General features: G+C 36.1%; 1 protein-coding gene across 1 annotated transcript in view; it reads right to left on the bottom strand.

Moving 5' to 3' along the window:
- Nucleotides 1-314: 314 nt before the first annotated feature.
- Nucleotides 315-15,082, bottom strand: part of ERO1B (endoplasmic reticulum oxidoreductase 1 beta) — a 34,475-nt gene continuing 19,707 nt past the window's right edge. The window contains exons 7-16 of the mRNA XM_075043235.1: nt 14,686-14,806; nt 14,549-14,595; nt 13,457-13,468; nt 12,579-12,605; nt 11,026-11,118; nt 10,627-10,873; nt 9,668-9,737; nt 7,961-8,047; nt 6,350-6,483; nt 315-5,466 (exon numbers count right to left, since the gene is read on the bottom strand). Of these exons, the coding sequence (XP_074899336.1) occupies nt 5,406-5,466; nt 6,350-6,483; nt 7,961-8,047; nt 9,668-9,737; nt 10,627-10,873; nt 11,026-11,118; nt 12,579-12,605; nt 13,457-13,468; nt 14,549-14,595; nt 14,686-14,806 (899 nt within the window). The 3' untranslated portion in view covers nt 315-5,405. The remainder of the gene's footprint in view (nt 5,467-6,349; nt 6,484-7,960; nt 8,048-9,667; nt 9,738-10,626; nt 10,874-11,025; nt 11,119-12,578; nt 12,606-13,456; nt 13,469-14,548; nt 14,596-14,685; nt 14,807-15,082) is intronic.

Below are 15,082 nucleotides of genomic sequence, written 5' to 3'. Positions count from 1 at the left end.
ACTGTCAAAGTTATTGCTGTATTCTCAGAGCACAATTTACTCTTTGGATGATCACAGCTTATTCAATGTGGCAAGATGGTTGGAGGCTAGAAGTCATCTATACCCTAGTTACAATCTCAAAACACATTTCATTCTTCTATGTAAGAAAATCATATCTTCTCAGTGGCTATAGGGACAGTCTCAGAACAGTAGAGATGGGCATCTGCTCTGGCTGCTGGGGCATTGTGAACTGCAAAACAGGCTGAAAAGATGTAAGTTTGAAAAATTAAAGTTACATCATCTCTGTCAATCAGTTCTAGGTAAGGTATGTAGAAGAGCAAGTTGAATACCAAGGCAGGGAGATGGATACATACAACTGTACTTACTTTTTGTTTATTAAAAACCGAGGAAGTGCAGTCTGGAAATAGAACAAGAGCCAGGAATACATAACACAGAAAAACCTCAAGTGGACCTAGAGGATAAACTTGTTACAGTAATCTTTACTTCTAGAAAAGTAGTTCATTTTGAGGTGTACTACAGCATCCCCAGATGGTGGACAGCCTTGATGTTTTCCTTATGTTTAACTTCAGGAAGTAAAAGAAGTAGAGAATACTTGTATATGTTTCACAGAGGATATACAGCAAAAAAAAGGAGGGAAGGGAGTAGGTCTGATCAGGACTGCTTGGGAGCCAAAAGCATAGTAGTGCCACACGCATATGCCGTCTTCCACATGCTTTTTGGGACGTTTGTGGTAAAATCAGAGCACAAGCCCTGCCTCTGGCAGAAGCACCCTGCCAAATGTTTGCCCTCCAAAGCTTCCATTAGTTTCTTCGCATATTCCCAAATGTTCATTGAAGAAAAAGAGCTAGTTAAACTATCAGTCAGAGATTAAAAAAAGGTGCCACAGGGCAGGGAAATGAACAGAAATTTTATTAAATCCTTTGGAGTTCTACAATCATGTTTGTACAAAACTGCCTGAAGACCCAGTGCAAGAAAAGCCTGCAGGAATTACATTTTCTTCACAGTAGATAGAGCTGCACAGCACAAATTTAATTATGAGAATTCTGCGCCTAAAACAAGCTTAATCCCTGTGCCACAGTAATGCGTGCAAAAGAGTTGGAATGACAAGTGACTATGACCAATCATAGTAATGAATTAAATACTTTCAAACACAGCAAGTTTAAGCAATGTGAAAGGTAAGATCTTAAATTTAAATTAAATCACTATAATTATCATCACCCAGGTAACAGGTACTTACCTACCTAAACTGGGGATGAAATACATGTATCAAATTTCTAGTAAGGTAATTCGTTAAAAATGCATACAAGGAACAAAACAGAGCTGCAGAAACCCTTTAAGGGAAATAATTTCACATGAAGAGCCCCACTGGGTGAACCAACCAGAAAAAATATTTACAAAATTGATTTTATAAGCTATTCTAAGAAAGGAACAAAACAGACCAAGCTTCATTTCAAAATAAGCCTTTTTGCTTTTTAAAACAATTGGACTTAAACAGTGGCTAAATTTGGCCATATTCATACAGAAACATACTGTAATTCTGCCACATGAATTTCTGATGTGCTAACACACGACAAAGCACTGTAAACAGCAACAGATACACAGGTTTAATTCTATTCAAGAGATGAATGTAAGTGAGAATGAATGCCTGCTCATAAGCTTAAATGACTGATGTGTAAATAATTTAAGTTACATAATTTCTACCAAGCGTAGTTGAAAGGTAAATGAAAAGTAAAAAATATTTCAAGTGAAACCCCAAAAATTACATTCACAAAAAGAAGTTGTAGCAGAAAATACTTTAATTCGCATTTCATAGATTCAAACATAGCAAAGATTCAGAAGTGTTTAGATCTCAGTAAGCAGTTCCAATATTGGTTTTGATTTTAATAAATATTATATCTTTAATAGGCTAGGTATATGGAGGAATTGTAGAGTGAGGAATTGCTGATTGCTACTTTATAAACATAAGCATTTAGATTATTTACAACATATTACAGGTCATTTCCCAGAAAAGCACAAAGCAAGGTCAGATAGTTGACCCAACCATCAAAACACAACTCAAGAAAGTGTGGCACAGTGTATTTCATGCACATACAATGACTGACAGCACAAGTCATCAGCTGAAGTAGGAAAACGCTTTTGTTGTTCCAGCTTACACAAGTCTCTGTATTTCACTGTTTTAAATCTGCATTCTCACCTCCCTCCTCAGGCACTGAAGAGCAAGTTGTTCAGCAACAGTGCCCTACATTTGACCCATGCAGTTTGCACCAAGTCTCCTTTACCGTTTCACCTAAGTCTTCATGACTTAGGAAAAATGAAACATTTTTGTCTTTGTCTTCTCACTACCTCTGGGATTACAATCATTGTGTCATTTGTACAAGGAAATGCACTTTTACTCTGAAATGAACAACAGACAGTGTTGACAAGCTGATCTCCCAACAGGGAGCTGGATTTTAAAATAGTTTACAGGTAGTGGACAGTGTAACTAACCTTATTCTTTAGTATAAAAATGGATCTGTAAATTTCTAAAATTTAATTTCACATATAAAGAACCAAGTCATCCAACTCACATGGCAAAACTTCATAGGCAGCATAGTCACAGAATGTACATCAAGTACAGTAAGAAAAATAGTGACAGGAAAATTGTTTCAACCAGATTTGTAACAGGAAAAAAATTTTATGTCCTATTTCTATAATGATAGTGAAGTAAAACACCTTCCATATTTGATCACCAAACAAGATGTACCTTCAAACGCAACAGAACTTCCCCACACACGGAATTTGCTGTTCTGTTGCACTCCTGTGTTTTCATGAAACAAAGGAAAAGAAGAAAAGCTTCCCATCTTTTTTATGTCCTTACCCAACGGTATTAACCTTGCCTGCATTGTGCCCATGAGGGTTGCAAGGAGCAGGTGTCCAGGATCTGCGTGCCTGAATCTCTCACCTGTCCCATGAGCGAGTGCATGATGCTAGTATGTGATGCTCCTTCAGTGTCCATAGATCTTAGCCAGGCACAGGTGGAAAAAAAGAAAAAAAAGCAAGTTGCATCCCCAGGAGAAGGCTGGAAGTGATACACTTTCCCCACAAAGTAAGGGGAAAAAAGGGAAGAAACAATTCTGAGACTCAGGTCCTTCCTGGGGCAGCGCAGACAACACCATTTTTTTTTTTTTTCAACTAGAAAATCCTGCCTAAAGCTTTAGGCACTGTAATATATAACAATACAGATAAATCCCAACTATACAGCATTGTTCACACAGTAAGCCTACAGGTTCCGCCCTTGCAGGGCAATCCAAAAAGCAAGGAATTAATGGCCAACTGAAAACCACACTCTTTCAATATATACAATTATTCAGAAGAGTTAGATAGTCAGGGTGTAACTCGTGTACCAAACACAGCTGTTCACATCTGGGCTAGTTACCTAGATTCCCACTTCAATTTAATGGAGAAAAATAAACTCTAGGGTGCAAATACAGAGTTCGGAATAGGCCAGATGAATCCACCTAGGAATCACCTGCTCTTCTCCATTAACTAGAAAAAGGAAGCCTGTGGTGACTTGCTCAGACATGGGTGCCCACAGGCAAGAGAGGCTGGTAGGTAACAACATAACATCCCCAGACTAGCATCAGCTTTCTCTAACACCACGTTAAATTATCTACTGGCTTAAACCAGAACTTCTGACTGGATACCAGTTCATTGCCAATTTGTACAACTATCACCAAAACTCAGGGGGTGGTTTTGTTGTTGGTTCCCCCCCTCCCTTTTTTTTTTTCTTTTCTTTCATTTAGCTTATCCCAGTTTCACTCAAGAGGGTTTAGTTGAGAAACAGTATTTTTTTTATAATAGGAAGTGTCAGCAGGATAGTCTATCTCATTTCCAGTCAGATAGAAACTTGAGGCTAGTCTGGAAACAAAGGACATAGAGCGTATTCCAGCTTTCAGAAAATCTCAGCTGTAAAGGACCACATTATGGAAGCCAATACAGTTACAATCAATTATATAAACAGGTCACTAAATATCTGGTAGGGTGAAAAATGTTTAAGAGCACTTCATTTTGTGAAGACTTATTTTTAAAAACAAGAGATGTATCTACACTGTACCAACACTTCCTACATTCATAACTCCTAGCTTCATTTTGAAACAGGCTGGTTTAAAAAAAAAATTACTTCATTTTAAATTTAAACCAATATTTGGTTGCTACTAATCAGTAGTGCTGTTTCTGAATTCTGTTTTGGACAATGGTCAGTTATCATTGACATTTGTGGACAATGATACATGAGTAATTTCTTATTTCATGAAAGTTATGTTATTAATATACCCGTTTTTTTTTACATTGAATATGCTTTTAAAGGAGATACAGTGAGGGATTGCATAGATAGAGTATGCGGTATTAAATGTCAGTGTGATTATGAATTTTAAAAAGCATCTTTTTTTAAAAGTGACTATAAAACCAAGTTCTTACTTTTTACACTGACCTTTAAACATAGCACTAAAACACAACCCATAAAGAACAAATCTGTTTCCAGGGGTCAGAGATTGAAGTGTGCTATTTTAACATTTTAGACATTAAAAAGATGATTTCTGGAAACTGAACTTGTGATTGCAATCTAGAAAATAAAATGGGGTACATGCAAATTTGATTGACTGAGGCTTTTCAGCTAGCAGCACTCTAGCACCATCTCCCCCTGCCCTGACCCCCACCCCCAAGCAAATGCAGGTCACCAAGGGGCTGCAGAATAGTCACTTCCAACTGTGCTGCATCAGAGACAAAGTAGTTATTTCAAAGAAAAAAAGAAAATTCTGAGAAGCAGCACAAAAGGAAAAAAAGTTGGTATCAGCATGAAGCAAAGGAGCTCAGTATGAAATAAAACTTTCTGCTCAGTAAGTTTCCTATTTTTAAGTAAGTTTCATTATCACAGTAAGAAGTCAGAACTCAAGTCCATTATTTCCTTTTCTGTTTGTTTGTTTGGGGTTTGTTTGTTTTTTTTTCTTTTAGACAGCCAGAATCAGCATACCCAATCCTCAGAATATACTGAAGCTCAGTACTTGGATGAGGTGAGAGGTGAACCACCTCTCTCAGGCCAAGTCAGGGTGGAGGTACATATGTTTTCATATAAAACAACTGTCTCAGAAAGAGAAGGAAATAAAGAAAGTTTATGAAGTTCCAGTACGACAGAACTGTGAGCAGAGAAAAAATAAACAGATCAGCATAATTTACACATTTAAAAACTCTATATTTCATTCATAAATATCTTTTCTAATTAATAACCATTCCTAGTTTAAACATAAATATTCAAGTTGGTATTTGATTTTACTTTTTATCAGTTCATGTGAGTCCTGTAAGGATCAGTTCCTTCTGCTCAATGCAGCCATGTAAATGGTCTTCACTAATGGGTTGTGCAAAGGCCTTCATTACCTAGTTTGTTGCAATAAAACTTTAAAATTCTGCAACTCTCTTATACTTGTGGAAAGCCTGTAAAACAAAAAGCCCTTAGGTGTTAGTAAGTCAACTGCGAAAGAGAAGTACAAATCATCATCATCCATGGGGGCTTTTTGTCTGGTGTTTTTTTCAAACACAATTCTGTTCCAAAGATGAACACGCTTAAGATACGACTTCCCCTCAAAAGATCTATCTGACTCTCCATTATATTTACATAACATATTACAGGCATTAAAGTTTACATATATGTTTAATTGTCCCGACTTCATTAAACATCTAAAAATCTCTAACCAGAGGTAATAATGTTTATTACATTCTTTTAAACAGGAACAGATTGTTATAGTCAAGATCTGAAGAACTAGCATGATGAACAAAGCAAGTTCTACACATCTTTTAAAGCTGTTAAAACATTTTATTTCATCACTTGATTGGGCTAAATTTTCAAAAAATTAATCAAAACTAAAATTGTAACAAAAATAATCATATCACACACAAAAATCCAAAAGCCTAAGGGCTAAATGACAGTTAAGTGTTAAAAAAAATCTCCAAGTATTTTTCTTTCTTTTCACTACTTTTTACATAGACACATTTAAAACAGAAATACCAAATGTAGAACAGCTGTAGTCAGTGTTCAAAAAGGAGACACACTCAAAGTCTAATGCTTACATCTGTTTAAGAGAAAGATGGAATTTATGAGACTTGAGATAAAGAGATGAATTAGATCCAAACACAGAATGATGACCAAGGCTAATAATCAACACTCCACATACTCAGTTTGATGGCATTAAGTTTATCAGTATCACTCATAGTAATTCAGCCTCTAAAAAGCTACAGCTACATGTACATCTTTCCACAGACCTTGAGTGTTGACACTGAAGTTGTACAGTTTTTCTACTACACAAATGATAAAACTTACCTTCCAAAGGCATTTACGAGAGCAACTATTTCTTGACGTGTGAGTTGAAAACCTTTTGATGGGCTATTCTCAGGAAGGCTCTGTATTTCTTTCTCAGAAAACAAGATCTTCAGAGCAGTTCCTAAGCCTTGAGTCTACAAAAAAAGTCTAGTGTTTTAACATCAATAAGATCACTCCTCCAAACACTCAGAAAACTGTAAAAAAGTTTAAAAATTATCTAATCCAGGCAAACTGTAGAACCAATTCTTATACATTGACACTCCCTCAACCCAAAGAGCTGCACACAAACCAGGACACTAATGCAAATGCATGCCATCAATTGTGTACCAGGTTCAGTCACTTAAGAACATTTACTTCCTCAGCTATACTTGCTCTTCATCCTCATGTTTTTCATCTCTTCCTTTTCCATCTCTTTTCTTCTGAGCCACAGCACATACATATGAAAACGTGCCTATTACAACACTTCCAGCTCCATCCTGTCCCTTACCTTACAGATACCCCACTGATGCAGGAGCTGCAGTTGGATCAGATCTCCCTTTTTCCTCTCCCCTCACCCCCCCTTCAAAGTCAAACCAGGTTTTATTACGAGGTATCACAACACTTCTGCTTTTTTCATCTCCAGTCCCAATGGCAGACATGGCAGTTTCAGTTTCAACCCCTATTTTCTATTCAGAAATAAACCAGAAGAAACTATTCTTATTTCCCCTTTTAATTGGGCTACAGAAACAACCACTGGATTTTGACAAAAAGTGGTTGAGGCTGGCTGCCAGAGACTTTTGTAGGTCAGGAAATCTGGCCCTATTTCATTTTGTGAGAGAAGGAAAAAACAGCAGTAGTTCAGAAGCATTAACTAGGACAGGGTAGGCAGAACTCTGGAGATTCAGCAGAGACCACCAAATTTTTGATGTTATAAATTTCTTTGAAAACTGAACTCTGATAAGCTTAATGCTATGCAGCAGTATAGTACAGTAGGCACCCCAAAGTAACAACTATTCTCAGTCTGGACTTAACATTAGTCTTGACGTTTAAAATCTTGTTCTTGATAATAAAAATAGTAAGTGTCCAGAAACTGAAACTGTTTTTCAACTTTCAGCTTTACTATGCACCTTTGCATTCATTTGCTGCCTTCTGCATAAATTGTGAAAATCTGAATTACTTCTTTCTCTTATGCCTCAATTTGTGGAGTTAAATCTCATGCTGGATTTTCTAACAATTAAGCAAGTGCTGTACTTCCAAGGAAGGCTTCCCACAGGTGTTTCTACAAGGCTCATCTGATCACTGAATACAGATAAGATATTGATTGTCCGTAAGACTGACATAAAGCATCTGCTTTTAATACATTTTTTTTCAGAGAATACAAGCTATACCTTTTAGTAAACTAAACACCTGTTGACTAAACAAAATAAAGATTTTTTTTAAAACAATTTTTTTTTAATTGTTTAACAGTGAGTTAAACATATGTCTATTTTTAATATATAGGTAAGGATATCAGAGACCAACCATGTACAAGAAGTCTGAATGCTAATGTAAGAGGCATCCTGCCAAACTGAAATAGATGCTTATCTTCTAACCTCCCCCCTGCCACACAAACATACACGCAGTAAACTGTACCTGCAGTTTGCCCCACAGCCTGCATTTGTCACATCCAACACAATCCATTATGCGGGATATGTTCTTGAAATGCAATCTGAATTCTTCCTATCAGTTAAACACAAAATAAAAAAGGTTTACTGAAAGTACCTCTTAGCTTTACAAAACCAGAAGGTTAACTAATCTATACCACTAGAATATCAACTCTCTATTACTAAAACTGAGCAAAACCACTACCTTATGTGGTCAGGCCATAACAAAGGTCCACGTAAACCCAGAATCTTGTTTCCAAGCCACTGTTAACAGTTAATTCCTCGAAAAAACCCCAAAAATACAGGACATGCAGGGTAACGCTTGGATTCTGTACACTGAGTTTCTACCAACTTTCTCAGCTGTAAGTACTGTATCTGTGTCCCTGCCCAATTTTTCTTCCGTTATTCAAATCCCTTTTGAACTAACCTACCTTTTTGACAAACAGGCAAACAAGTTACAACTCACAAAAGACATTTCCTGTCTAAAGCTATGGGTAGATTGTTGCTTTGCAGCCTCAGTGAGAGCGGAAGCAAGCACACCACAGAACTAATTCAGATGATCTCAAATATTTAAGGTCAGAAAAACACTAGCTGGGCTGATAAACTACTGGCACCTTTGTAACAGCATTCTTTCTAATGCTAGTGAAAATACATACTACTACTGAAGTATGAAAAGTGTTAACAAGTATTAAAACAGACCTTTATTACTGAGCCACACTCCAACTGTGGAATTGTAGTGCATACCAAACTGAACACCAGCATATTAGCACTGGAAGTTGCTAGGTAGTAACAGCATTCGCATTAGGTTCCAATGTCTAGGAACTATGCTTTTCTAATGTTAAGTGTAATATTGTATTACATTATATTGTATCATACTATATAAGGGATCCGTTTTTTTTTTAAGCAAACCACTTTTTTTCAGATGCTTATGTGAAACAGATACTTGTGGGAGCATAATCATGGACTCAACAACAGATCAATATGATCATAGTTGAAGACACTTTACTAGAGCATCAGACATCATTTTTATACATTGGTTACATCTGTACATGCGTTTAGCTATTTTACTATTGGTTACACACATTATTCATGCACTGTCCACGTGCCTAGTTTTACTTAATGATTGGTTATATCAACACTGTACACGCGCATAAACATAAGACATAATTGGTTATACTAACTAAAACATGCGAAACTTGTCTCAGTCTAATTGGTCAAGATAAACTGCCGAATTGAGGTTGTTTGTGCCAAGTTCCCTTTATCGTGGAATGCGCACCTGTGTTCTTCTAATTGGCATCTTTCTTTTTTTGTCTTCTTGTTTATTCTGTTCAAGGCCTTCTAAAGGCGTCTGGAATGCTCTTGTGACTGTTGGCTAAATATGTGTCCACAGATACTCTATTTAAAAACACCATTACATCTACCGGTAATACCTATTCAACTCATTTGCCTAACCACAGTCCTGACAGCAGACCCAAGGCACTAAATCAGAGATTTTGGTCTGCTTGGCTCAGGACAACACCTTGCATTCATTTACTATAAAGTAGATTAAGAGGCCTCAGATACAATTGTGTAAGTTTTTATCCCTGCCTTTTCTATGCTCAGCAGCATGCTTCTGGTAGGTAGAGAGGTTTTCTACAATAACACAACTTAATTCCAAAATGAGTATTTTGGATGTCATTCAGAAAACTAGCTTTACCTTTAATGACTTGGCTCCTTTTTTATCTCCAGCAAACATGGACTTTTCATCAAAGTGCATATGGAAGGACCTAATAAAGACAAAATGCAAAGAAAAAAACCAAACCCTGGCATAAACTACAGTGGAAGCATAAACTTCCATCAAGCCTGGTGAGCATGCCATCAGTGTAAAATACTTTTCAGAGTTCCTAGTCTTTGCAGAATGGCTTTTAGAAAAATTTACTGAATGTTATAGTTTTACTATTCAATCACTGTAACATGAAATGTAATTTACAGTTTTGCTGAGAGTTTTCTTCACTCCATTTCCAATTATCAAGATTTCTTTTTAATATACATTGAAATTATCTTAATATTTGCCTTTCAGTTGATTGTTGTCTCACCACATCTCAAACACTTAGCAAGATTATGATTAGGGACAGCAATGAAGCCACGCAGCACATCTCACTGTTTTTTGTGATTGGTGAAGGTGAACAAAGGAACTGGACTAAATAACCTTACAGAGTAAACAGAAGGAAGAAGGGATGGCTAAAACCCCAGAGGTTAAGTCTATGATAAAAGCTGGATTACTCACTGGATTGTTAAAAGACTACATGTACTATTTTCCATTTCAAAATAGATCACGTGCATCTTACACTGAAGAATCAGAAAAAGCAACAAATAAGGAGTAGCCCAGGGTGGTGTGTGTGTGTGTGTTTTGTTTTGGTTTTTCTTTTTTTGTTTGGGGGGTGGGGGAGGGTGGGGTGCGTGTGTTTGTTTTTTGAAGATCAGTATATTCAAACCTCAAAAATATTCATTTCTTCCTGTCAAATGTACAAATGACTCTTGTTCTCTCCCATTACTTAATTTTATTTCTTCATTCCATTCTCCTCCTTGTCCTATACTATCAAGGAGTCATCTAGTCTCACTTGCGAATATAACTGAGAATTTCAAACAGTTAATAAAAAAAATCCTATGCCTTACTTTGTATCCCTGAAGATATCTAGTAAGAGAGCTTTAGATTCAGCATCCTCATGGCCATTTCCAGTGTAAAGGTCAACAACTGAACGCTCAAAGTACGGTGCAACCTTTGACAAAGCACGCAGCTCTATCAAATATAAGAAATACAAATTTTTGAGCCTCCTTGGTCCTTCTCCTTTTGTTTCAATAGGGTCAAAGCGGCGAGTGAACTCTTTCACATTTGGTCCCCAGCGAGGCTTCCCCCAGGTTTCTACACAGAGGAAAAAAAAAGGCGGGGGAGTGAAACATACATATTTAGAAAAAGAAAGCAACTAAGTATACATCAAAAATTTTCAGAAAAAAACAAACACATTACAGATATTGTAGAATTCCATCTAGCAATTTTACCCAGACTTAAATTACCTTCAAGAAGATAATTTGCACACAGATGCAAGTTGATACTAGCATGAAGTCCAGAAATGAGTTTATAAAACACTCTTTTCTCAAGGCAAAGACCTGTCCAGGAAAAAAGACAAACAGACCCCAAACTAAATACTGGAAATAATGTATTAAAATGAATATAACTTGACATTTCCGTGATGCAAGTCTGCATCACTTACATTTCAAGAGTTACAATTATAGTACTTCAGCATTGTTAATAAGTCCTTATAACCATCACAGGAAAAGTTTACCTCTTAATTTTTATATAAAGAAGTACTAAGAATGAAGCTTGACATTTCTTGTTATTTTAAGTGTTCTAATAAATTCAGTTAAATAAGTACCTGGTCAATTAGTACAGATAAACTGCCACACAAAAATAAGATGCTTACATTGTTTGAGCAATAAATTTGAAATAGTCTTGAATTTTGACAGTCTGGAAACCAGAACTATACTCTGACCCATCCTAATTAGAATTAAAGCTACTACTGAATTAGAGAGTAGTGACCTTACAGAAAAACATTAAAAAACCCAGAAAACCTTATGGCATTGGAAAACAGCAAAAATATTTCTTCCCAGCTCTACTGTAAATTCACTGAAGATTTAAATGCACAGAGCAAAACCTTGAAAAATATTACTTTGATAGATACAGACTTCTACAGTGTAAACAGAAATGCAGTGGCATTGGGTGGCTAAAATATAATTTAAATGCAGAAATTACTTACAATACCACTTAGACCCAGAGATAGAGACTACACTTGGAATTCAGGAGTTTGCTCCTTTCTCAAAGGTAAGTTTGGGTGACTTCCCTGCCACTCTAATCCCCACAAACAGAAGCAGGAAGAGCTGATGGTGACGCCTATCTGTGAGGCTGAGATCTGGCCTCATTTACAGACATCACATCTTAAAAAGCACGTAAATTTGTATGCTTTCCTACAACAGCACCAGTTAGAGATTTCCAACTAGACAAGTAAAGGCTTATGAAAGTCAGAGTGAACTAAGTTTGAAATTAAGTACATTTAGCTCATTTACTTTTCTGCACACCTCCAAAATGCAATTTTGATTGCTACCATTGTAATAATAATTTCCATTTAAATATTAATAAAAAGCAAATTGCTTTGCCTTCTGAACACACATTATACTTATGTTAGCTTATATACTGGGAACAGAACCATCAAAAACTTTAATGTTTTTTAAAGCCGTTTTCAAATAAAAGTGCTTAGCAATGTTACTAATAGTAATGTCCCTGCTTAAATGCCTAAAATGAGCAGAAAATTCCAAGTAACTGGTTTGAAGTGAACTCCCCCTTTATAAAAGATGAAACACTGAAGGGTTTAAGGAGTATACCGTCTAAGTGAATGAGAAGATTTCCAAAGACCCTCAAGAAAAAAAAATATTCTTTGAATGACACTCAGAAGTTCTGCACAACTTATTAAAAAGCCTATACTATGAAAAATATTTGGGAAGATGAAAAAAAAATACTACAGTGTTTCTTCTAGTGAATTTAACATTATATTAACCTATCCAAGAGCCTTTACCTTCTAGCCATGTGTAGAAAGATTCTCCTGTAAATACAAAGTATATAGTTAAATGAAGAGTATTCATTTTCAACATTACAGTATCTTTATATTACTATGTATACTAACATTAGCTGCCATCTGGACATAAAGCTAAATAATTTAGCTATTAAAGTGAGAATAGGCACTTAAGTGGCTGAACTTTACGATTAGTTCAAATCTGCTGGGGTCAGAATAGGAGAAATACAAGAATGAGCATGACTAAGTTACTGGTCAGGGCATTCAGAAGTGTACAGGAGCACAAGCCTGATTACATTGACTAGTGGTGAAAGACATGATGGAAGAATGTAATTATATCTGATAGCCTTTAACTTGGCTGCTACTGTCTGAAGGGTTCCTGTAGGCTTAGATCTTTTGCCTGAGAGCTTTCAGTTGACTGAAAAACCTTAAAAGTCTGTCTCACTGTAGACAGACCAAATGCTTTTTCTCCCCACTCTCGCCCCACCTTCCCAAAATCAAGGACATTCAAGAAAGTACACAAAAACCTGTCCCTCTTCTTTTAAGGCATCTGACATCACTATCAATGGGGCTCTAGAGGAGACCCAAGAATCTTTTAATTTATGCATCTCCAGTTATCTCACCAATAACATTACCACAAGACATACTCTGTTACAAGGATAAGAACCAACAACAAAATTCTATTTTGTTCTTACTCACTCCTTCCCTCTACTCCAAATGAAAGAATTATCCCAATAAAAACATTTTCTGATCAATCATCTGCATAAAAACATACCCTTACTGCCCTCTAATACAATAGCAATAAAATGAATAAATCAGATGTCCAAAACTCCTTAATGCTTACTTCATTTCTGCAAGTAAAGCAAAATAAGATGACTTACCATCATCTCCTCCTGGCGGGGGGGGGGGGGGGGGGGGAGGGGGGGGAGAGAAAAAAATCCATAAGCATTAAAAAGATAATTTCCACAGCAAAGTAGTAACGAAACACAGGCTTTACTACAAACATTGAAAAAGTGCAAGAAACCTTACTTAATATACAAAAAAATAGGCTACTTCCCATCATCTTCCTCAAGACCACCTGAGACTAAATACATTATAATAATGAAAGTCACAAAGAATTTGAAATCTTAGTAGCAGCTGATTTACACATTCTTGAAAGCTATGTTTTAGCTTCAGAATGATAGTTAGGAAGTCTTCTTCAGTTCACATTATTCAACAATCTGACCAGTGTTCCTTTCTGAAATTCCGATCCCCGAGTTAAACTGCTCTTACAATTCTTTTTATTTGTATGTACCAGCAATATATTATCTGAATAGTTATAATTACTAAAAGCTATCTTGATTTTCTAATGGGTGGTGATGTTTTCCAACTCAATCTATTGGCTAATAGTTAATTTTTAAGGGAAATGAGACACACTGACAGGGGAAAGCTGATTAATTTGGAACACCAGGCTATAGTTTTCAGTTTAAATTTGAAAACTTAAAACCCAAGTCATTGGCATAGTCTTTTTTTTGTTTTTAACATCCTTGCAGATAACAGCCTTCCTAAGTATCCATTCTTTCTTCAAATATTTGTACATTTGTAATACCCTAAACATTATGGATGGAAAATGTATAGCTACATTACACTATGAGCTAAAGTGATTAAATTAAATGCTCTAGGAAAAAAAAACCCAAAACACAAGGGAAGAATACACAAGTGCTGAAATTTTTGTTGAACTTTAACTCTTTCCCATCCACATTGGAAAATTACTGTAACACTTACTAAACAGTTTGAGACTTACTTTAGTTTTCACGTTAGCTCCCCTGACATTAATAAGCCTACTCATATGCATAAGATTAAGCATGTATGTAATCAAGTATCACAAACCTTACTCTAAATATTGAAAATGGACAACTACTTCTACAGAGGAAATTTTAAAAAGTCACTACATTAAAAGAACTGCATTAGAAAATAAAACAGGCAAGACCCACCCCTACTAGGTGCCAGTGGATTTAAAGGACGATAGACAGATCGAGGCCTAGAAAATAAGTTAGAAAACACAAAAATCAGTTTTAAGCCAAACTGAAGCACAAGTATAAGAAATAGGCTTCCTCTCCCTCCAAATTACTTGAAGCAGTTTTCTTCATAGATACTGTTCCACACTCTCCAAGCAGAAGGCCCCTTGTATCCAGTGTAACGTTCTGGATTCAGCAGCAAATCCACATACTGTGCATCTGGAGATCTCTCGTCTAAATAGGAAACCTTTTGTTACATTTTCTAACCAATCAGTTAAAAAAAGATTTAAAAACAGTCACGCAGAATTAAATATAAATAAAAGGTCTCATATAATACTATTCTGTCTTCCAGTTGGATTATAAATGCCTTGTACATAAAAATACAGCAATATACATACTAAATAGAAAGCTCAAAAGTATGTAATTTATTCCAAAGTCTCTCACGTGGCCATATTTTCTACAACATCTGACCACCTTCTATGTGGCTTCTTCAGCTCCACCATAAACACT

Source organism: Buteo buteo, chromosome 12, assembly GCF_964188355.1.
Source record: "Buteo buteo chromosome 12, bButBut1.hap1.1, whole genome shotgun sequence".
NCBI classification, from domain to species: domain Eukaryota; kingdom Metazoa; phylum Chordata; class Aves; order Accipitriformes; family Accipitridae; genus Buteo; species Buteo buteo.
The sequence above is the reverse complement of the archived record's forward strand: the minus strand, read 5'-3'. Positions and strand labels throughout refer to the sequence as shown.